This window comes from Salarias fasciatus, unplaced genomic scaffold, assembly GCF_902148845.1.
Source record: "Salarias fasciatus unplaced genomic scaffold, fSalaFa1.1, whole genome shotgun sequence".
Lineage (NCBI taxonomy): Eukaryota > Metazoa > Chordata > Actinopteri > Blenniiformes > Blenniidae > Salarias > Salarias fasciatus.
Genome location: NW_021941388.1, coordinates 336,657 through 359,701, shown reverse-complemented (window position 1 = coordinate 359,701; position 23,045 = coordinate 336,657). Strand labels below are relative to the sequence as shown.

At 45.3% G+C, this 23,045-nt stretch overlaps 2 protein-coding genes across 2 annotated transcripts; both read left to right on the top strand.

The window, feature by feature from the left end:
- The first annotated feature begins 488 nt into the window (after positions 1-488).
- On the top strand, positions 489-21,799 carry LOC115385470 (atherin-like). The gene is made up of 8 exons (XM_030087489.1): positions 489-499; positions 14,841-16,122; positions 17,270-17,522; positions 18,215-18,342; positions 20,857-20,905; positions 20,992-21,094; positions 21,331-21,445; positions 21,524-21,799. Exons 2-8 carry the CDS (start codon positions 14,980-14,982, stop codon positions 21,665-21,667), a joined length of 1,935 nt encoding a protein of 644 aa, XP_029943349.1. The 5' UTR covers positions 489-499; positions 14,841-14,979; the 3' UTR covers positions 21,668-21,799.
- On the top strand, positions 1,710-11,624 carry LOC115385472 (cAMP-dependent protein kinase catalytic subunit alpha). Its single transcript, XM_030087490.1, has 11 exons — positions 1,710-1,993; positions 4,509-4,570; positions 5,392-5,520; positions 6,230-6,328; positions 7,635-7,717; positions 8,082-8,208; positions 9,024-9,119; positions 9,657-9,779; positions 10,798-10,857; positions 10,944-11,048; positions 11,146-11,624. The coding sequence occupies exons 1-11, from the start codon at positions 1,948-1,950 to the stop codon at positions 11,269-11,271; spliced, it is 1,056 nt and encodes a 351-aa protein (XP_029943350.1). The 5' UTR covers positions 1,710-1,947; the 3' UTR covers positions 11,272-11,624.
- Positions 21,800-23,045: the final 1,246 nt, after the last annotated feature.

Sequence of the window (23,045 nt, the reverse complement as noted above, 5' to 3'; positions counted from 1 at the left end):
TTTTTTTCCAATTTCATTCATAAAATGCAGCAGCATCACTCCACCATATTCACTCTAGCCTCACGTTGCTTGGCAACTGCGCTACAAAAGGGAGGGGAGGCTGTCTGCTCTCACCCATTTTAGTTGAAGGGACTAACTCCCCCATCCATCCATCTGTTACCTCTGTCTGTTCCTCACATGTCTGAGCTGTTCAGCACAGTGAGAAGTGGCCGCGTCTCTTGTCTGCATATTTTTATTTGGCATCGGAATCCAGCTGTCCCCCAATAGCAGCAGTGCTGAATGCTCTTTTATGTTATGACGGTGTATTTTTTTTTTCTCCTGTTAAAATGTCAAAAGTGTGCTTGCAGTTTTTCAATCAGACTGCTGCAGTGTAACCTTCAACTTGTTCTTTGATGGATAATTTGATATCTGCAGAAGAACAATATTAGATAATTGTAGGAGTTGCAGAATTGTTTTTTTTAATCATTATTTTTTTGTGTGAACCTGAGGTGGTGTTTTAGTGTGATGGTGTCACAGCCTCTATTTATAGGGCGGGTGTTTGTTCATGTCTAGGTTTTGTTTACGAACTCCAATTATTATTAATATGAGGTAAAGTATTGATATGCACGTGTCTGTGTGATGGGGCTGCTCGAGGTGATCCAGATGCAGGGTGTCATCAGGAGGCTCGTGCTGAATGACTGCAGCGGCGGACTGTGTTAGCACACCGCAGCAGACACGCACGCGGGGGCCTGGCTCCGCGTCCCGCGCCGCTTCCAGAACTGATATTATCGTGTGATATTAATTCCCACCAAATCAACTCATCGCTCCGTGCACGAGAGTCTGCGAGATGTTCAGAAGCGCTGCCAGCCAGACCGCGCCGCGCGTGCATTAAATTCTGACCAACATTTCTAAAAATAGCTCGCGGTTGACGTCACTCAGCCAAACGTGTATCAGTCGCTTGGCGGAGGCTGGGGGGAGGAGGGGGGGGGGGGGGGGGGGGGGTATAAAGGAGGGTCTTTTTCTTCTATGGAGGGGGGGGGGGGCATTCTGTCAATCACCGGTGGCAGCCAATAGACGCCCGCGCATTCATCGAGATTCCCACGGTTCGTCCGCATCAAGCCAATGGGCGACGGAAACCAGAGGAGGTGGGCGCATACGTCGTCGGGAGGAAAATAATCAAGTAACCCCCCCCACACCCCCCTCCCCTCCGTGAGCTCGCTTTATGTAGCCTGGTAGGATGCCGCCGCTGCGATGGATCGCGAAGAGCCAATCAGAGCGGTCCGTGGAGCAGCCGGCCAATCAGCGCGCCGCCTCGAGCTGTCAGTCAAGCCCGGTCCTCGCTAGTGGGCGGGGCGTTCATCCGACTGTAGTTCCGTCATCTCGCTCGTCTCCGAGGCTACGGGGGGCCAATGTTGATTTTGGTGAATTCCCGTCGCTGTCGGTCCCCGCCGAGGTGTAACTTTTAGAAAGCTGGGTTCGGTCACTAAACGTGGGTGGCTTTCGGTTGAGGGTGTTGCAACCCCGCCTCTGGTAGCCTTGTTTTTTTTTTTTTTTCGGGCTGGGGAGAGGTGGGGAGCCGAGGTGGGGGGGCTCGTTCGGCGGGGGCTGCAAGGAGGGACAAGGCGAAGACTGGATCCTCCGTGTTCAGGCCGACAGTGCCGAGCTCGGCCAGACGGTCCAGTTTGAGCGCCAGCGACAGAGACGCCTCGCCGGCATCTCCCCCGTGGATTCCAGCTCGGCATCGGTCGCCGGTTGTCCGCCGCTGAGCCCGGGCGAGCCCGCCTCTCCATCCCGTCTCGCCGTGGCACCGCATCGGCGGCTGTCAGGCTATTAAGCACCGAGACGTCGGAGGTAACGCTGCTGCTGGATTTAGGAAACACCGGACCGCGCCGAATCGAGATTATCCCGGCTTGAGGAGGCTGCGGGGCGGCCACAAAGCCACGGATCGCCCGTTGACAGGTTGTCATCATGGGCAACGCGCCCACGGCCAGAAAGGGCAGCGAGATGGAAAGCGGTGGGTACAGTCGCCTGTACACACAACACCTCGTCTGCTACAGTCTTAGAGCCACAGACGATCTGACACAGCAAGATGTCTCAGCTCCACATAAAATACTGCATAGTGGCCTGTTCCTCTTCCTGCTGGCTAATTCCACACCAAGTCCTCATTGTAAACGAATTAACTTGTTCCATTCAGGCTCCCAGGTTTCTTGAAATTCTAAGCTGCCCTTCGGGTCAGAGGCGTCCTGTGTAATATTCTCACAAAAAATGATGCTCGGTATTTATATCCTACAGAAAAAAAGTGTATTTCAGCAGACTAAGGTAATGTAAAGATAGAAGAAAAGGCAAGAATATGGTACAGTTTGTCCATGAGCTGAATAACAGACATCAGCAATTGTAAGCTGCAAGAAATCTTGGCATGACCACATCCTGTTGTACTCAAATCTTGGCGATATCACAGTACGCTATGTGTCAGATATTTCCCAAACACTGTGTGCCTGTTGCTCTTTGGAAAGTGATGCTGCTGAGCTTGTGTGCTGTTTGGTGGACTCTGTGAGGTCTGCAGGTGTGCCACAGCTGGCCTGTTGGCTGCAATGAAGGCTTATTGTTATGCAGAAGGATGAAAGTTTGCAGAATAGTCATTCTGTTCTATTTCCACCAATATTACAAGAACATTTTTAATTGGCATATTAAAAATAGACGTGTGCATGTGTCTTTAAGGGAAGTTATGATTATATTCTTACAGTGTGTGGGCATCTTGTTTGTACATCAGCTGAAAGCTTTTCAACTAACTGAAGTCTATAAGCGGAGGAAAGGAATAAGTGAAACCTGGAAGCAATGGATCATATACAGTAGTGAGACAGTTACATGAATGCTTTTCTAGTTTTTTCCATGAATTTGCTCAAGAAATGTTTAGTACAGGTGAACATATCCATCAGATATTTACTGTGATTCTTGAAAAGGTAAATGAATCCTCAGGCTAAAGAGTCCAGAAAGAACTTCTGGTTTATTTTGGGATCCTTATGCTTAAAACAACATCATCAGAACACTTTATCAAACTGCTCTTTTAACACTGATCTGCTGATGTGAACATATCAAGCAAGTAGTGATTTCCAAAGGCTTTTAAACAAGAATTGTTGATTTATATAAACTGGGAAAAGGTTGCAGACTGGAGCTGTTCACCGGTCAGACTTTGACCGAATGTTTACAAATGGAGATAATTTTCTGATTTCTTAAACACAGAATCCGGAGGAATTATTAAACAGCTAATCTAACCAGACAAATAGAAATTCTTTCTATTAAAAAATAATTACTTTTTGACAGCTTTGCTGTTGCCCACTGCTACAGGAATTGTTTAATACACAATTCTCTAATTTAAATCAACATCCATGCATTTGATACTTTTTTTTTTAACAAACACAGTAACCTGGTACTTTGGAGTAATCTCATATGTCTTTAAAATGACTGCTATCTGTGATGCAGAACATGTATTCCTTTTTCCAAATTGTATGGATGTAATAGTACTCCAGCTGAAGCAGCAGTTTGTTTACTTTTTTGTGACACTGTAGATATAGATATAGATTTCACTCAGTAATCAAAGAAACCTTAGGTGAATGCATTAGAAAGGATTGTAGCATTCTTTAGTGATCCCATTTGAGAAGTCATTTCTCTGTATTTAACACATTCCATTCATAGTGAACCTTACTACAGATATTGGGGGAGTTCAAGAGATCAAGGGGATTTGAACCTTCAAACTTGAGCTTGATTCTCTACCTCTTGTCCACCCTGCCCGTTATGTTGACTTAGATCTCATGAAGATGAGGCTTCCGTGTCTTTTTCAAGGAGTAATTGCCTCTGAGGAGAAATGTTGGAAGTTAAATGGGTTTTTCCCTCCAGGCAGCCACGTTTAAGTTGCCTGTTATGTATCTTTCCTCACACTTTAAAATAGTTTTTTTATGTAATAAGCTAGCATGTCAAGATACACATTCATATCCATGTCCTAACTCATTCTCTTAACTTCCCCAGAAGCCATTTACTCTAATTTATTAATATTTTAGAACTTAAAATAACCTGATTGCACTTGATAATGTGAACAACATATTTTGATATAGTGATAAAATGATGCATCATCTGAGTTATTTTTTTGTTATTAATAGATTTGACTGGAACTTCAGTCTCGGGCAGTGGTAACTGAGCTTTACTGAGGTGCACATCAATCTACTTCCAACCAGCCTGGCCTTTTCCTGCACTCTTTCCTCATCTTGACTTTAATCTCAGTCTCTGTAAATGTTGTTTATATCATTAAATCACAGAAGCAAAGGGAGATAAAGCATATGATGGAGAGAAATGTAAGTGTGAGCTGCTCAACGGAGCATCTCCACAGTTAAATTTAGAAGTTGCTGTGGTGCTTTCTTTCATTCAGTACACACACACACACACACACACACACACACACACACACACACACACACACACACACATATCAGTAGAAGCGTGTCTTTTGTAAACACTGCTGATGTTACCTTCCACAGTCAAGGAGTTCCTTGCTAAAGCCAAAGAGGACTTCCTCAAAAAGTGGGAGAATCCTGCACAGGTAAGCTCCTTCCTCAGCCTGCAGTATGTCTCTCCAATAGCATGACAACAAATGGCACATTTTAGTTCTTCTAATTCAGATGGTTGCTTTTTTTTTACATATATAAATAAATAAGAAACACTTTTAATAGTGATCTTATCTGAACATGTCTGAATCACACCTGGGCCTTTGTCATTTTTTCTTTTAAATGGGGTTTTCATTTGTTTCTTTTTCTTTTTCTGTTTAATCCAACATGCTATGAAAATATAACTATTTCTATGGAGTCTAATATATTTTGACCATGAAGTGAAAATAAATGCTTGAGAAGAGCATCACCTTGATGATCATAAAGCTTTTCTTGGGAGCCTGCGCTCGTACCTTTTACCATTGGAAATAATTTTACAAAGCCTGTCTTCGCTTATAGACAACTTTTCTGTTGTGTTGAGTGCCAAATAGAGTTTTTTTTAGAGTGAAACACACCATTCTGCTTTTCACTATTTGGATTTGATCCATTCAGTTTGCTGCATGAAGATGGTTTTCATTCAACTTAAACAGGAAGTGGGCTTGACTGGGTTAGGTCTCCATGGTGTCTTTAAACTGGAAGAGGGGATCTGTATGTAACGTGCATTCACTGTGTCCCAGTGGCTTTAGGTCAAAGCAAAGATAAAATCATCACTTCGTCTAAGTTGCTGAAAGTGAACCAGTGACAAATCTTTAAAATTCCTGACTTGTTCATCTTCATTTTTTAATGTGCGCACCATTTCCGCTCTTGTAAAATGCAGCCTTCCCCATCGCTCTTCCACATAAGTCAGGGAAACGTTTTTTCTGTTTCATCTGTTCAGAACACTGCTTGCCTGGAGCAGTTTGAGAGGTTGAAAACTCTGGGCACGGGCTCGTTCGGACGTGTTATGCTTGTGAAACACAGAGAAACGGGACAGCATTACGCCATGAAGATCCTCAATAAGCAGAAGGTCAGTCTGGGTCAGAGGTCGCCGTGCGTGCACTCGCTGCGAAACGCAAACGGGTGGATATGGTTGAAGGAAATCATTTCTTTAGAAAAGACTGAAATACAAATGCAAGTTTTGCCTGGATACAATATTTACATCATAGATGAGACACTGGGGTGTGATTTTCTGTGTACTTATGGATAATATTAATCAAAAGATGACTGAAAAGAATGTTTTTAGATTTTTTAATGAAGACATGCAAGTTAGTTTTCAGATAAAAATGTGAACTGTATGTGTAATTTAAGTGGCTCCAATTTTCCTTACGTATACTCAGCTCTACAACACAGGAGAACTTTAAAGTTTAAAAGTAAAGGTTATTATTGTCACACTATTTCACCGGTCCAGTCCACTGTGGATGAAAATATGTCGTCGATGAACTAAAAGCTATAAGCAGGTATAGAGAAGGAAATATTTTGGTTACCGGTTATTTGATCCTCAAATGTAGTTGACATCCAATTAAATAGTTGTTACAAATTTTCAAGAAATTTTAAAGAAAATAAAAAGCAGCGCTGCGTACTCAAACCAGTATGGTTCAAGATGCCACAGCCTCTGATCTTCATACAACGTTTTTTGTTGTTAGTGCCTGATTAGAATGTCATAGTTTGGTTAAAATATTGTGAAGTCTTGCCGATCTCTCTGTTTTCTTCCTCAATCTCTGTCACTTTTGTTTCAGGTGGTGAAGCTCAAGCAGATAGAGCACACTCTGAATGAGAAGAGGATTCTTCAGGCGGTCAGCTTCCCCTTCCTGGTGCGGTTAGAGTACTCTTTCAAGGTACCGACAACTGCGTGTACACAAACCTGTGTTTGATGTGTGTGTGTGTGTTCTGTTTATCACGAGATTTAGAGTTTGTGGTACATTTTTTGTGAAGGTGAAAACGCAAAAACATTTAACCACAGGACTGTTAATTTGTGGGTGAGAGTGCTGAAATACATGGATGATGTTTAAAATGAAAGGTTGAATTCTGTAAATTCAAATCCATGAGCTGAAAGAGCCTGAAGTGAGAGCGTTCACTGTCAGTGCAGTGGTTAGTGCTCTTGCCTCACAGCAAGGAGCTCCAGGTTCGATCCTGCTGTCCCTGATGGGGTTTCTTTGACTGTGAATCTTCCTCTCTGAGTTGGATGAAGCAGCTCAGAGGATGAATGGCTGTTTGGAGAACAGAGCTTTTGACAGGACTTCCTGGTTGAAATCCCTCGATCGGTTAGAGACTGTGTGGGGATAGTGAAAGCTGCTGCTTCTGGCCCCCGACTGCTCCGCAGGTGAAGCCCACTCCTCTCAGTGTGTAGTTCAGGCTCACCATGAACACCATGTGTCAAACGCAAGAAGAACAATTTACCACGACGAGCGCTGCTGCATCAAGCTGTCATTTCCCTCATCGTGTCGTTCTCCTCACTTTGATCATGAATCTGGAGGATTCCTCATGTCGGTCCAGAGTGAGGTGAGCCGGTCAGCAGCTCTAATGCTAGCCGCCATCTTAATCAGTGGCTGTTTGTACTCCGACCAGCTCGCCCAGCTGACGGCCTTACCCCAAATACGGCCTGATTCAGGTTAAGCTGTTTAGACGCACCTGGATGCCCGGGGGATTGAATATCCTTAACACCTTAAATAAACTTTTCAGACCGTGTGTGTGTGTGCGGCGCACAGATGGAACAGTCAACAACAGACACAATCAAATCAACGTGTTTAGAATTAGTAGGTTAGAGTCTTGTTTCCTCACCATCCAAAAACATTCATAACACAGAGTGTCGGAGTCACACACGTGGCGTTTGGGCCGAGATGAGTCGCTGAACAGCGCTTGACAAAAGATCGTTTGAGTTCTGTTGACTGTTTAATGTGCTGCGGGCTCCTTAAAGTTCCTTTTTGTGGTATTGTACTGTGTGTCACATTTCCACATTTCTTCTTAATGTTTTAACAATAATAAAATAAAATAAATAAATGTACTTAAAATATCCCAAGAGCACAGATATAATCCACACCTGCTGTAGCTCATTCTGTGTGTGTGTGTGTGTGTGTGTGTGTGTGTGTGTGTGTACATTAATACTCATGAGTGTGTGTGTGACCTCTGGCTCTCCGTCCTCAGGACAACACTAACCTCTACATGGTGATGGAGTACGTCCCAGGTGGAGAGATGTTCTCCCATCTACGGAGAATCGGCAGATTTAGGTCAGTGGTTTACAGTCAGGAGGATCGTTTTCCTGACGCCTACTGAAACAAACAGGGGACTCTCTGTTCTGTTCTCTTGTATTTTACTCTGTTCTATTTACGTCGCTTCCCAACTGTACGGTCAAGCGTACTCTTTGTCCTCCTCTGTTTTTTTGTTTTGTTTTTTTTAAATACTTAGCTTTTATTGGAATATTAAAAAAACAAAACAAGTTACACATTTAAGGAAACGAAGTTAAATCCCGCAGGGGGCAGAGAAGTGAGAGTTGAAATTGAGGATGATGGGGATGATGAAGACCACCGACCACTTCCTCATTCTGCTGGATATTCTCTCCTGATTCTCCCCTCTCCTCTGCTGTGTGTGCAGTGAGCCCCACGCTCGGTTTTACGCTGCTCAGATCGTTCTGACCTTTGAGTACTTGCACGCTCTGGATCTGATCTACAGAGACCTGAAACCTGAAAACCTGCTCATAGACCAACAGGGCTACATACAGGTGAGAGGCATCAACGAGGAAACATTGATGAATTGATGGAACAGTTTGCCATTAGTCAAACAAAAATCCAATGAACTCAGAAATGGAGGGAGTGCAAAGTCTGAGTGAAAACAGCACGGCACGTTAAAAAAAAAAAAAAAAAAGCGTCTGACACACTTTCCTTTTTCCCAAGTTGACATTCTGAAATGTTTTGCCCCACCAACAGATGACCGAATACCACAGCCACTGCAGTTCTTCCTATTTTTAGCATGCAAACCTGGATTCGGGGTCTTTGTTTGACTTTAATGCAAAAGCACGAAAGCTGGCGTGAGGCTGCTCAGAGCAGGTGGTTCAACTCATTCAGTTCAAGCAGCACCATCCTAATGAGACCATGCTGCTGAAGATTTAGCAATACGACCAGCACATACCATAGTAGAAAACTTGATTCCCTCCTTTTTGATTTACTGTAAATGTCGCTATTACCTGAAAATGTTTGACAGCTTCTTGTGTCAAAGCAGATTTTCAGTACCGCTTTAATTCAGTTCTAACTTCTTCTTTCTTCTTGCATTTCCCCAGAGTTTGTTTTAGAAAATATAAAAAGAGTGTCAGGGTGTTCCCTCCAGCAGTCACATCACTGTGTTTACAAATCATTTGGAAACGTGAATGATGCTCCAGCACATTGACAGTTTTTAGCCCGGATCGTGGCGCCCTCTAGTGGTGAAAAGTGACATTACAGCAGATCTTTTTTCTCAATGCCTCTCAAATGCGTGGTGTGATTTGTCATTTTCCTTCTTTCTCATCTCCTCGTCTTGCTGCTTTTCTTCTCCATTCCTCAGGTGACAGACTTTGGCTTTGCCAAACGTGTAAAGGGCCGAACCTGGACGCTGTGCGGCACCCCAGAATATCTGGCCCCAGAGATTATTCTCAGCAAGGTGAGTCAACCGTGTCCCACTTTTCATCTGCACGTTCAGATGAGGTGAGCTCAGACATCGGCCTCATTCGCACCAAGGAATCCATGATGACACTTTTTATAAATCATAAACTTTCTTACATCAAAGTTCTTCACACAAAAGAGAACTTCAACAAAAGTAACACAGTCGTGATAAAAACATACATATACACAAATAACAATCAAAATGATGAAAATACAGTTGACACCTGAAGAAAGCTGTATTCAAATAAAAAGGCTGTTGCTGCTCTGTAAAGCTGAGAATTTACTGATTAGGGTAGCAGCTGCCAAATATTTTAATTAATGAAATAAATGTGTATTTTCTGTGCACGAAAACAGAAACTTCTTTCGCCAGTCATTTTGTTTCATTACAGGAACTTTCATTAAGGCTGAATCATCTTCAGTTCTGCAGTTAGAAATGTACAAAGGTGTTTATCCATGAATGATTTAATGACCGTTAAAACGTTTTGAAACCCTGTATAAAACAGGAAGGATGCTGAAAGGCCTTATTTCTCCACAGGGATACAACAAAGCGGTGGACTGGTGGGCTCTGGGCGTCCTGGTCTATGAGATGGCAGCAGGTTACCCACCCTTCTTCGCTGATCAGCCCATCCAGATCTATGAAAAGATCGTATCAGGGAAGGTGAGTTGGAATGTGTGGGGTTTTGAGGTGTGATGCTGCTCTCTTGAACTGTCTGCAGACTTTGATTGGTGTGTTTTTTTTAAACGTAGGTTTTCTTTTTCACTTCTATTCTCAGTAAAAACTTTTTCAGACATTGGTCTTTACATCTATTTGTGGTTAAATTCAAAATGTTTCACACCCACTAACTTGGAAGATTGGAAGATCTGATTATTTCCCTCCTGAATGGTGCCACTTTTTTAAGAGCCATGCATTTGTGGGATGAGCAGCAGAGCTATGTGGGTTTGCTCCCGTGAGGAATTCGAAGAGCGTTCTCCACCAATGCCAAATAGAATTCTGTGTTTTATTGTTGCTATTGATTGTTTTATTCTCCATTTGGTGTCAACAGAAAGTACTGCAAAGCCAACGATCCACTAAACAGACATTTCCTTATATTTTGTGCAAAATGTAAATAAAACTAGAAAGACGACAGCTTTCTTAAAAAGCTGAACTCAAGTTCAGCAGGTTTTGGCGCCGTATCACATGATGAAAGTCAGTATTCAGTACTTTTTAACAAACTGTTTGACATGCACATTTAATTAGATCCCGGGCGTTCAACACATTTTAGTTCAGTTCCCACATACAGTTTAATTTCATCTTGAGCCATAATTTCTCTGTGTTGCAAAATGTATATGATGAAAATGTCTGTTTTCGCAAAAAGCCATTCAAACAATCTCATTTATGCCACAAGAGACAACTCATTTGGAGCTTCTCTGCTTACATTTACATTCACGCACGGCGCATTCACTCAATAACATCTAATCGAATTGTCAGTCTGTCAAGGAAACGATTTAAGCATGAGACCGAGGGAGATGTCAGAACAGCAAGATAACACGAGATAAGACAGAAGATAAAGAAGATCAGATTAGAACAAGATGATAGTAGATGACAGTAAAAACAGCAATAAAAGCAATAAATAAGACACAAAGTCAACTGCCTTCACCTCACTCTGCCTCGTCCCTCTCTTCTCCTCCGTCCTCAGGTGCGTTTCCCGTCTCACTTCAGTTCAGACCTGAAAGACCTGCTGAGGAATCTGCTACAGGTGAAAACGAAGCGTCTCAGCCGATCCGCCGTCGTCGGCTCTGCTCCTGTGTAACTTTGATGGAAATGCGTCGGTGTCGCCCTCAGGTGGATCTCACAAAACGCTACGGCAACCTCAAGAACGGCGTCAACGACATCAAGGGACACAAGTGGTTTGCAACAACTGATTGGATCGCCATCTACCAGAAAAAGGTGTGTGTGTGTGTGTGTGTGTGTGTGTGTGTGTGTGTGTCTACACAGTTTTTTTTTCACATTCGGCTTTAAGCTGACGTTTGAATCCTGCATACAGGTGGAGGCTCCCTTCGTTCCCAAGTTCAAAGGCCCAGGCGACACCAGCAACTTTGACGACTACGAAGAGGAGGAGATCCGCATCTCCTTCACTGAGAAATGTGCCAAGGAGTTTGCTGAGTTCTAGAGTTAAAGAGCAGGAGAGGAAGAGAGCTGGAGGTAGGGAGAGTCGCTGGAAGGCTGGTCGAGTGGGAGACGTACACGCGGCGAGCACGGTCTCCTGTCCAAACACAAGCACCAGCTACAAAAAGAGGGGGAATGGGATAGAGAAGGGAAAAAAAAAAAAGAGTAAGGAGACTGATAACCAGCAGTGTTGCCTTTTCAGTTGCATTTTTGTTGTATTTTATTTATTATTCTGTCTTATTTATTAATCCCTTTATGATGAAGGTTTGCTTCGGATTCAGAGGTGGCGAAAAACCCATAAATTTAGAGTTGCCTCGACGCGTTTTTATCCCAGACTTCCCTTCCTTTTTAATATTTTTTTTTCCTAACATCTTTTTTTTTTTCACATCATAAAAAAAATGTGTTTTCAGATCTACTTCAGTCTTTCAGTCACTACATGAAGCCCACTGAGTCCTGTGCAGGTTTGAGGACGGGTGATTTTGAGCACGTAAACGGTAACTCAGACCCACACACACACTTTTACAGCATCAGAGTGACATTATGCAGTTTTCTCTTGGTGTTTTTTTTTTTTTTTTTTAACGCCCATATTTGAACATTTCCTCTCTCATATCATTAACGGGATTGTTTAAGGCGTATTGGGCCATTAAAAAAAAAAAAAGAAAAAGAAGTAGATTGAGTCAGTTCAGTTTACTGTAACTCCATCTGTCGTTCTTTGTTAGCTCGGCCAGACACCGTGCATATCTACAGTGCTCCGTCTTTAAATGTCGTTAGACACTAGTGGCTTCGAGAATACGTCACGCTAACAAACAAGAAAATAGGACTAAAGGAGTGAAAATATCTCAGTTTCAGTGGTGTTGTGAAGAAACGCCGTAACGTAATGGTATCTCAGGTTTGAACATATCACTCAATACACATTTTATCAACACGAAGCGTCGGGATGAGCGATGGACGTTTGGGAGTTTGAAGTCCTGGTTTTCAGTCAGGAGGAGCTAAAGGGAATATTTAGACTTTTGGTTAGCGTCTTCCACAGTTTGCCCTTCCAGAAGATTTGATTTTTGTGGACTCGAACATCTCCGTTTCCATGAGAGCACTTCCTGTCTCAGCTGCGAGCTCGCCTCTCGCTCGCTGACGCCGTTCCGTTTTCGCCCTCGATAGCTCCGACTAAAAAAGAGAAAATCCGAGCCAATCGGCCGCACCCTGCTGCGGAGCCATCTGAGTACCAGCCGCTGGAAGCAGTCCGGGTCGCCGGCTTCACTTTTTTTGTGTCCATCCATTCCTTTGACCAAACCGGGACGGCTCCACACACGACAGCAGCTCTGCTGGCAGGTCGAACACGCGCACTGTTTTTATGTTCCTGTGGTAATAATGCCAAGAGGACAGGCTCGCCAGTAAAAAGTTACAAAAAATATATATATATTTCGCTGCTGGTGGACATGAATGGAGCTTTCTGTTGAGGAGAAACCAAACAGTCTTAGTGCTGATCATGACATTGGCTAATCTGAAAGACAGAGTTGTTAAAAATGCTCAAAAGGTGTTTATTGTAAGATCTTTCATTCAGAAAGTGAAGGTGAGCCCATTGCCTGTTTGAGACATTAAAATGCCTTCTTTATCGTGCCACCATGATTAAGACGTCCTGATTTGGTTCCTACGGCCGCTCTGGTTTTTCTCATGTTTTTAATCTTAAAATAAATAATAATAATAATAATAATGTTCATCCAGATTGGTTCAGACACAGCAAAATACAACAAACCTGTCAGAATTACACTTTTGTGACGTGTAATCGTTTGTGTGTATCATTTGTAATATGGAATGATGTTTCAAACGGCCCAACATGAAGGAATCTGCAGCGTTGAGTTGTTTATCGTCCGACACGGCTCAGTGTCCACGGTCCCATTTGTCCGCTCTGGGGGTCCGGGGCCTCCTGCCCTCCTCACAGAGCTGCAGCCTGGTCATTTGAATTCGGCACAGATTGACACTCGAATATGGATTACACAAGCACAGTATCAGCCGAAGCGATGGGGGTCTCAAAAGCGCCGCCGCGGTGATTCGCTGTATAACGTTTTAATGAAGCTGGCGAGAGACGTGGCCGTTGAGATGAAGGCTGAGATGACCTGACGACGAGCGCCTTGTGTGGGTCAGCCTCAAAATAACTGATCCAAGAGCAGCTGCATGCAGCACGCCATGCAGGCTCTCCTTGATTAAAAAGGGCTCATTGATCAACCCAAACATGAACTGTAAATGAAGCAGAGTTCATATGAAAGGTTGATAATCAGAAGAAATGTGATATTCTGGAAAAATCCCATACAAAACAAGTGTGTAAATATGAAAAGTGCCGCAGCGTAACACAGTGTAGGTAGAATGTGGAGATAGGGGCTAAAACGTGTGGATCACACTGGTGCATTCTGACTCCATATTGTGCTCATGTATTACATATTCTGCAAAAAAAAAAGTTATAAAGAATTCTCACAAATGAAGCACTCTGGTAAAAATGGGACAAATGTTTCTGATGGTCACATCTTCAACCAAGTCATGACCAAAAGATTTCTTTTTTTAACATTATTTTATTGTTTATTTAATGAACAAAAAAAGCATTGCACAAACTTTTTTTTTCATTCCAACAAATGAAACCACTTAAAAAAAAAACGTATTATGGATATAAAGCTGCAAGCTGATCGGCTGGCTGTGACGAATTAATTTACAACCTGTTATATTTATTTCTTTTACATGGTTTGTTGAGACTTCCCATCCGCTGTATTTCCTCCATGTCAGGTTTAATGTTGACTATATCATCAAACTGTTCTGAAACACTATAATTGCGTGTCTCCTCGATGTTTTTTGCAGTGAAACAACTTCCTCTCAACGCAGGCACAATGCTGGTACCTACTGTCGCACTTTTTAGGGAAATGAGACCCCAATGTAAACCATGTTAACCCTTGCCACATACACACACACACTCTCTCTCTCTCTATTACACACACAAACACACACATGCATACACGCACACACACACACACACACATCGCAAAGGGAAGCGTCTAAAGTCACGAGAACAGTGACAGAAAAACACGAAGTGTAATATTTTGCAACATGAGTATCATTCCAATAAAGTTTTACTTGTAAAATTCCTTGTGATGTGGTGTGTGTGCGCGCGCGCGTGTAAGTTCACACTGGGAGTGTGTTCCTGGAGAGGAATCAGAAATGTTTTCAGAGGAGAGGTGTTTTTTCTCAGCTTTGAGACCGGACGTCCATCAGAGCCTCCAGATGCGGGATGGAGCCGCCACCCGGCCCGCTGCTCGGCCCGGTCCTCGCGCGCGTCGCCGGAATCCGGCTGTTATCAACCGCGTTCCGATCAGATTTAAAGACTGTGAAACAAAGAACGCAGCTCCGTGCGGGAGGGGAGGAGGGGAGGAGGGGAGGAGGGGGGGGGGGGGGGGGGGGGGGGGGGGCTCCAGAAGCGTTTCCATTCCACCTTAAATGCAATTTGCGTGTGTGGCCGCGGACGAGGCGCCTGGCGCCATCTTCAGTCCACCTTAAAAGCGCACAATTCGTGGCGAACCAACGCAAAGCGGTGAGGCAGCGAGGCTTCCGTCCTCATTCTCCGGCTGGGGATCGCACTTTGGCTCCCCGGCGTTGACACAGCGCCACTAGTGAAACAACAGAGGGGGAAAGACGCACTCGGGCCAAACCGCATCCGCAACAACCCGGGGGAAAGATGTCCGAGCCCAATAAGTACCGGGAGTGGATCCTGGAAACAATCGACTCTCTCCGCTCGAGGAAAGCCCGTCCGGACCTGGAGAGGATCTGCCGAATGGTCCGGAGGAGGCACGGGTCAGACCCGGACCGAACCAGGACGGAACTGGAAAAACTGATCCAAGAGCAGACGGTGCTCAAAGTTAGCTACAAGGGCTCCATCTCGTACCGGAACGCGGCGAAGGTGCAGAGGAAAAGCCGAAAGAAGAGTGAGTTTACGGCCGCTGGCGGCGGCGGCGGCGGCGGCGGCGGCGCGGAGGCAGCGAGGGAGCGGACCAAACACGACCACCTCAACAACAACAACAACGGCGACAGTGCGCACAGCTTCACCGACCAGGAGGAGGGAGAGGAGGACTCGGAGCCCAGCCCAGACGCGCACGCACAAACATCAGCCAGCGCCTCCGGCAGGAGGCTGCAGCCTGCCTCCAGCCCGAGTAGCGGAAACGGGCGCCTCGGCTGTGGCGCAACACCGGGCTGCGCTGCCGGGAGCGGCTGCAACGAGGAGAAAGCAAGTGCACCGGGGGACGGGGGATTAGGACCGGAGGGAGCGGAGGAACGCCCGGCGCCCGCTCTGAGCGCGCGCGACGGGGCTGATGCCAGCGGGACAGCGGGGAGCGGCGCGGCGGAGCCCGGCGGGTCCGGAGCTGACAGCCCCAACAAAACTTGTTCTGGGAGCGCCGGCAGCCCCGCGCCGCCTCACAGGCTCAAGCCCAAACTTCGAGTCTGTGCAGGAGGCGGAACCAGAGCCGCGGGGAGCCACGCCAACTCCGACCTGGGCGACAGGCTGGTGGCTTCAGTCCGCAGCCTGTCCGAGAGGAGCCTGCGGGGGGGCTCCGCCGCCAGAGGCCACATGAAGCCGCTCGGCTTGAAGGAGATCCTGGGCTACCTGAGCAGCCAGGAGCGCCTGTCGGAGGAGAAACTGACCCGAGGCAAAGTCAAAGTGGTCATGGAGCGAGAAGTGGCGAGGGGCAGGCTGCGCAGGACGCGCTGCGGGAACATTACTCTTCCTCTGAGGGGGATGGTGCTGGAGGAGCCGCTGCCCAAGAATGCGACCGCTGACAGACTTGCGAAGAGCGCACTGCAGGACAGACACACGGCCAAAAAGGTGGGCAACGCCAACTTAATATTTCCAACACGTCCCGTCTTTTGACAGGGGACAGCGAAGAGCGGCTCGCAGATAAATTAATGACACACACACACACGCACACGCCCCGCACCGGGACGCGCTCGCCTTTTGCGTTATTCCTCCTGGTTGAACCTCGAGGTTTGCGGCGCAAAAGTGTGAGAGGCGGCTTTATTGTTGCTTCGCAGTGTCGGCGTTTAGTCAGCGGGATGCAACTGTGTTCTGCGCCGATTTCTCTTTTCAAGCCGCGGTAAATGTGTGCGTGTGCACGTGTGTCTGTGCGCGCGAGCGTGTGTGCGTGTGTAGCTTGGCTTCCTGCACAAAAGGTGCGGGTTACATGGAGGGAGCAGACGGCTCCGGAGCGGTAACCCCCCCCCCCCCTCCCCTCCTCCACCACCACCTCCAGCTCGCGGGACGAGCGCGCGCACCATAAAGAGCGTCTCTGCATGGCGCGAGCACGAGAGCCGCCCGGTTTCGCGTCCAGATGAGTGTTTTCGGTGTGATCTGGCTGGCAGGAACTTTGGCGGAGCGCGGAGTGTCTGGGCCTGGCGCGCAGTAGGCGGTGTCTGTCTAAACTTGAGACGTGCCGCTGCCGCGCTCCTGTGCGCGCCGCCCGGCCGCGCAGGCCGGCGGAGACCTCACGCCAAACAAAACAAAAAAAACAAAAAAACACAAAAACTGCCGGGCATCACTGCTCGATCACGCATTTTCGATGTGATTCCTGCTCTGTCCCGACCCCGCTGTTTCCTCCCTGTAATCCGCCTCTCCGGTCTCTTCCCGCATCCCTCCCGCTTCGTGCCTCATTAAATCCTTTGTATCGCCTCTCCTCCCTCCCCGCCTCCCCGGTGGGGACCGCAAACTTGAGTGGGCTATACAGTAGGCGGCTTTTGTTATTTTTGATATTTCTGTGTGTCTCTCTCAAGTGGGAGGTTTTTTTAAAAAAAATTTTTTCAGTAACAGTATCCGCCCGAAAAAAGAAGTGCGGCAGGCCTAATATCACCAAATCACTAAGAGCCACGCCGAACAAAAACTTGAACAGATTGAAACCGAACGGAAGCGGCCGCCTCGCCTCAATTCACCTTTTTAAATAACGGAAACCGATTTCTTGTACAACTTTATGTCAATGCAGCCGCCGTCGCCCTCTCGCAGAGAGAATGAGCCAATGGAAACAGAGGAGCGGGGAGAGAATGAAGAAGAAGAAGAGGAGGAGGAGGAGGAGGAGGAGGAGGATGATCCCCGGAGTTCTGATGAGGAGGGAGGACTATCCCTGGTAGCCATGACAACCGAACCAGGGCTCATTGAGAAATCCAGAGAAGATGCTGAGATCCAGACAGCATCAAAGCAGGAGAGTCCCCAGCAGCAGCAGCAGCAGGGTGGCAAAGGTGTGTGTGTGTGTGTGCACGTGCGTATGTGGACTCCTGACAAACACTAATTAAACAGGCAACTGTTGTTATCATCTTCCGCTGCTTATAATCGTCATCTGGCTCATTAAACTGTAGCTGCAGAATCGATTTCATTTAATCCATTTAAATCCACATCGGCCTTCCTTCACATTTTAGCCTTCACGTTCGTGAACACACACATTTCATTTTAATTCCAGTATGAGTTCTGTAGTAATGCTGAGATGAATGAGAAAGAATGCAACTATGCAGAAATCATCCGTCAATCCCTCATTGGTTGGAGGAGGATGGAGCCCAGCAAATCATTTAAGACTTCTTTTTAATTGGAAATAGAACACACACACACACACACACACACACACACACACACACACACACACACACACACACACACACACACACACACACACACACACACACACACAACTGATCTTAAACACAGATGCTGATGCTTTTCTTTCCATTTATGTTTTCCATTTATAACTTTTAAAAGTGAGCCATCGGCTTTAAGTTGAGCATGAACTGGTTTTATTTTAACTTTTAATGTTATTTTCATTTTTAAAGATTGAATGATTTTATTCTGGGAGTTGCATTGCTGTTGTTTTAATATACTGTGTGGGAACACTCGCTGCCGCTTCCTCCTAATCTTCTGACTCATACTGCTGGTTTTTCAGAGACTTCCACGCCCAATTTCCACCCTAAGACCGAGCCTCCACCTGCTCCGGGAGCGTCGCTCTCACAGTGTAATGGCACACTGGAGGACAGAGCTTTTTCCCCTGAGCAGCTACATATGGAGACGCAAGTGAGTGAAACATTTACATCTCTTTTCTTGGTTTTTATTATGATATAGTACTTTTTCACATGCGTTACCAGAATAAGTGAGTGCAGTTAGGATTCTCATTGGTTCAGGTTCTAGTTCTTTCTGTGTGGAATGTGGATGTTCTGATCCTGCGTCTGTTTTCTTCAGGCACTCTGGTTTCCTAAAACATGAACATGCGGTTCATTAGTGACCCTAAATTGAAAATTGTTGTAAATGTGTGTTTTTTTCTGTGATGGACTGGTGACCTGTTGAGTCTTTCTGCAACTGTAATTTGAAGAATTAGAATAAGAACAGAGAATAAGAAAAATACATTTATTTGCATGTTTTTTCTCCTTCAGCACTTACTGATATAAAAATTGAAATGCAAAACATGTAAAGCAAAAAGATTTCCACATAAAGCAAAAATAACACCATGGTATTACAGACAGTTTGTGTAGATGAATGTAATCAAATTAAGGCCATAGGAGAAGAAAATGAAGCTAAACTAAACCGTAAAGTTGGATAAAGTGTAAATTAGATGAAAAATTACAGTGTGCAAGTATATAATAGCAATTTGTCTTTAAGAAGTACTTTAAAATGCTACTTTTCAGTGAGTTATGTTGTCACTGTGTTGTAAAGCTGACTGAAATGTGAAGTTGTATTTATTATGGACAAAAGCGTTTGTGCTCATCAGGTCAGTTTGTGAAGCTCAGAATCTTGTATCATACTGATATCAAATTTACTTTGTATCCGTTTTTCTTTCCACATCATAAAATTTCCATGCATAATTTGACATTCTGCTTGTTGTAACATCATCCATGGTCAGTGTGTGTTCACAATTCCCACTGCTGCAAAAGCAAACGTTAATATCACGCTGTAAAGCTTTAAGCTCTATCTAGGAGATTGAATCGTTAATATGTGCGCTGCGTCTCAGTGAGATAATCACAAAGGTCAAATCTGTGTCTGTGCTGTCATTTCACCGATTCTCCTTAATCTCTTTACTTGTGGAGTTTTGTGTCTTTTATCAGTGCTCAAATAGAAAAAAAAATCTTCAAAACAAATCCTGTAATCGAGATGACAAGAGCAGAGAATCTCACCTCAGATTACAGAAAGTCATCAAAGTTGTTTCTGAATACAGTTTAGTGCAGAATTAGATTATTATTTTGTGCAATTATCTTCATGTTCTGTAATCTGATTGAGAGCTCATCAGGATCAAATGAGTAACAGCAAAAGAAAGAATATGAACAATAAATAATAAGTAACAGTGACAATAATATAGAATGGAGAAGATAACTGTGACGTTATTTACATTCTTTTAGAGTAATGTTGGTATTAATTGGTAATGAACCAGAGATGATTTAGATCTTATGTTCAGGCCCAAAAGGAAACTCATTAGTGTTACAAATTCAACCTGAATCCCATCAAAAAATGTCTGTGAACAGATTGAAGTCATGATTGTGGGGCGTTATGTTTAGTTTCATGGAGATCTGGAGCACATGTCAAATCTCCAGCACTTCGCCCTCCACCGGGGTCCTGATCGAGAGCAGCGGTGGATCATTTCTGCACAGAGGAGTCGAGAGGAGTCAGGCTTAAACGCTTCTCAAAAGCAAAATGAACAGAGACTGGAAAATGTTTACTCTGCTGGGATGCCGTTCCTGTTTTAATTCCAAACCTCTCAAATCAAAAAGACTCTGCTGGATAAAGTAGTTAAAAATTCTACAAACTGCTAAAATTGCTAAAGACCAGAGAAAAAAAAGTGTAAGGAGGAGTGGCTTATAAAAATTTGTCAAAATGTTTGAAATGGACAAGAATGGAGCAAAACTAATCAAAGGATTAAACTGGCTAAAATGACTGAAAATTAATGGTCACAAATGAGAGTGGCTAAAACAACCAAACTCGCTCTATCAGGCTAAAAATGGCTGCAGAAGCTAAACCATGAAAACTCTACATTGCAGTCATGAAATGTTATGAATGAGCATTGAGAAACACTACATAAACATAAGCGACGTGTGTCCTCTTTTATGATTAAAGGAGTTTTGTTTGTTTGACAAAAATGTCTCTTTAGATAGGAGAGGCTGCAGAGCCCTGGGCTCATCCAGTCACCCCACATCCAAACAGAACGCCCATGATACATGCGCTTCTGAATTATTTTATTTTATTTTTTTATTATATTTTTTCCTGAGACAGCAGCTTATTATGACTGTGTGAGAGACCCTGTTACATCCATGTGCACTATGGAGCTCTGTGGGTGATGGAAGCTGAGGGTGACTGAGGTTGTTTTTTTTAGTCTTTCAGGTTAAAGTGACAAGAGTTTTCTCATCGGCGCCAGGCTCCACTCCTCCATCAGTCTTCTAAATACCTTGCACATCACTGTTTACACCCTCACAGCAGATGGCCTGAAGTGTCCCAGTGCAGTTTTGCTCCCGCTCGCCTCGTCCTTCATCTCAGGTGGAGGTCAGATAACAGTGACTCTTTCAGCAGTCCTCTGACTCTGTCTCCTCTTTTTTGTTTTTTCAGAATGGGACCCAGCCAGATGGCATAAATCACTCATCGTCGGGCTTTAACAGTGAGTCCCGCTCTTTGCGATGCTCTCTGAATTTACGACATTGTGGTGTTTGGAGTCACAGCTGGCTGTGAATGTGTTCCTAACAGGCTTGGAGTGTAAGACGGAGGTTGGAGTGTCGTCGTGTCTGCTCACTCCCACTGCCTCCCCGAGAGACTCGGGCCCGCCTGAAGAGCGAGGCTTCGGCGGAGGGTGAGTGCAGAACAGATGCTGGCATCGCTGATGCATGTCTCTGCACAGGTGTCTGAGATCTGCTGGAGTCCAAACCTAATGACGGATCACAGCTCGCTCTTACGTTAAACACATTCTGATCTCAACAGCATCTACGCTGTTATCTTTGGCTCGTGCGTGCAGCTATTTCCGCAAGTAAAAGTATCTGTATCGTAGCTACAAAAGCTGACTCCTGTTCCACGGCTTGTGGCTTCCAGGCTGATGAAGAGTGAGGGGGCCAGCGGCAGCCCGGCGGACTGGACGGTGTCTGACGTGGTCAGTTACTTCACCGCAGCAGGCTTCCCCGAGCAGGCCGCCGCCTTCAGGACCCAGGTGAGCCCGCAGGCATCACTCATGGCCGTTAGGGGGCGCCACCGGCCGGCTGTAACCCATCCTTGCTCTCTTCATCAGGAAATCGATGGGAAGTCTCTCCTCCTCATGCAGCGGAACGACGTCCTGACAGGCCTGTCCATCAGGCTCGGCCCCGCACTCAAGATCTATGAGCGACATGTCAAGGTGCTGCAGAAAACACACTTTGAGGACGAAGACTGCTAACAACACACACACACACACACACACACACACACACAATAACACAGGACTCGTGTGTGTGTGTGTCTATATATAACTCAGCTAGTGTAAAAATGCATGCCTGATATAGAAAACAATACACTTCACTCTCATGTCATGTCAGATCACACACACACACACACACACACACACACACACACACACACACACACACACACACACACACACACACACACAGTTCCCTCTGTGGACGACAAGGCGTTTTTGCCGAACGGAGCACAAACTGATGGAGGGAGGGAATAAACTCATAAACGCGGCATTTTAAGCAGCAGAGATGCAAAACAATCATGCAAGTACACTTTTTACCTTTTTTTTTAAAACTAAAATCAAGCACTTTGCTGTTTTTTTATTGATTGATCTGTAGACGGTTTGTGTTTTGTTGACCCTCATGCACATTTTTGTCCGAGACGGAGATTTCGCTTTGCTGAGGTTGGAGGAATTGGCATCTTTGTGACTGTGATTGGGGGGGGGGGTGCGCTCGTGGTCCAGTGTTGGACGAAGCTGCTACAAGTCAAAGGTTGGGCAGATCAAACTTATTTCCAGAGGTTGCATGAGGTGATTGGCATGCCGACCCGTCATCGTCATCCTGTCTGCAGAGGAAATACAATCCTGCGCAGAGTTTTCTGACCTTTTGCACACAGTTGCTTGTTCGAGCAATAAGCTGATCCTTTCTGCTTTAGAGGTTCTTTGTAGCCAAAACCTAAAATCATTGAACGGAGCTGTTTGTTTCCCGCTCTGGCCGATATGCATCACCTCTCCAGGGCTGGTTTCACAAAGACAGTGGTCTATGGGTTGACCCTGGGGTTATGTGGGAGAAATGAGCCCCTCCCCTCAGAGCTGGAATCGCAGTGTGACCAACTGATTTAAAGCATCTTCTCCTCGGCAGGTGTCAGTCATTGCTATTGTGCACAGCTGGATCTCAGTTGTGTTCAGTGACTTCTGAAGGCCAGGGGTGTAAACGTAAGGCTGATCAGACGCCGAGAGCACGTCTTTGTGAAACCAGCGTCGGAGAGCGCGGCAGAAATGTTGCTCGATCTCACCAGCGAACTGAACCCAAATCAGCAGAACAATCAACTCTCAGCTCCTCGGTCGAATGTAAATATATTAAAGATACATTCATTTTATGCATTATTTGTTTATGAATTATGGGAATTCCATTATCAGACGGAGAGATGTAATTGCAGGGTGCAGCTGAGTCAATCAATCAATGAATCTCACACCACCAGCACTTTTTACCAGTTTTCAGTGGTTATTACCATTACTAGCAACCAAATGCAGTCAGACTGTCTCACATCTCGTTCCCATCTCAACTCGAACTGCGCACATTCCAGGTCTTAAATTG

Bases quoted from the DNA above. Each gene is read 5' to 3' on its own strand.
- LOC115385472 (XM_030087490.1), top strand. From the start codon at position 1,948: ATGGGCAACGCGCCCACGGCCAGAAAGGGCAGCGAGATGGAAAGCG. The intron at 7,718-8,081 runs GTCAGTGGTTTA...CTGTGTGTGCAG, and splicing joins CGGAGAATCGGCAGATTTAG to TGAGCCCCACGCTCGGTTTT. The intron at 11,049-11,145 runs GTGTGTGTGTGT...TCCTGCATACAG, and splicing joins TCGCCATCTACCAGAAAAAG to GTGGAGGCTCCCTTCGTTCC.
- LOC115385470 (XM_030087489.1), top strand. From the start codon at position 14,980: ATGTCCGAGCCCAATAAGTACCGGGAGTGGATCCTGGAAACAATCGAC. The intron at 18,343-20,856 runs GTGAGTGAAACA...TTGTTTTTTCAG, and splicing joins AGCTACATATGGAGACGCAA to AATGGGACCCAGCCAGATGG. The intron at 21,095-21,330 runs GTGAGTGCAGAA...TGTGGCTTCCAG, and splicing joins GAGCGAGGCTTCGGCGGAGG to GCTGATGAAGAGTGAGGGGG.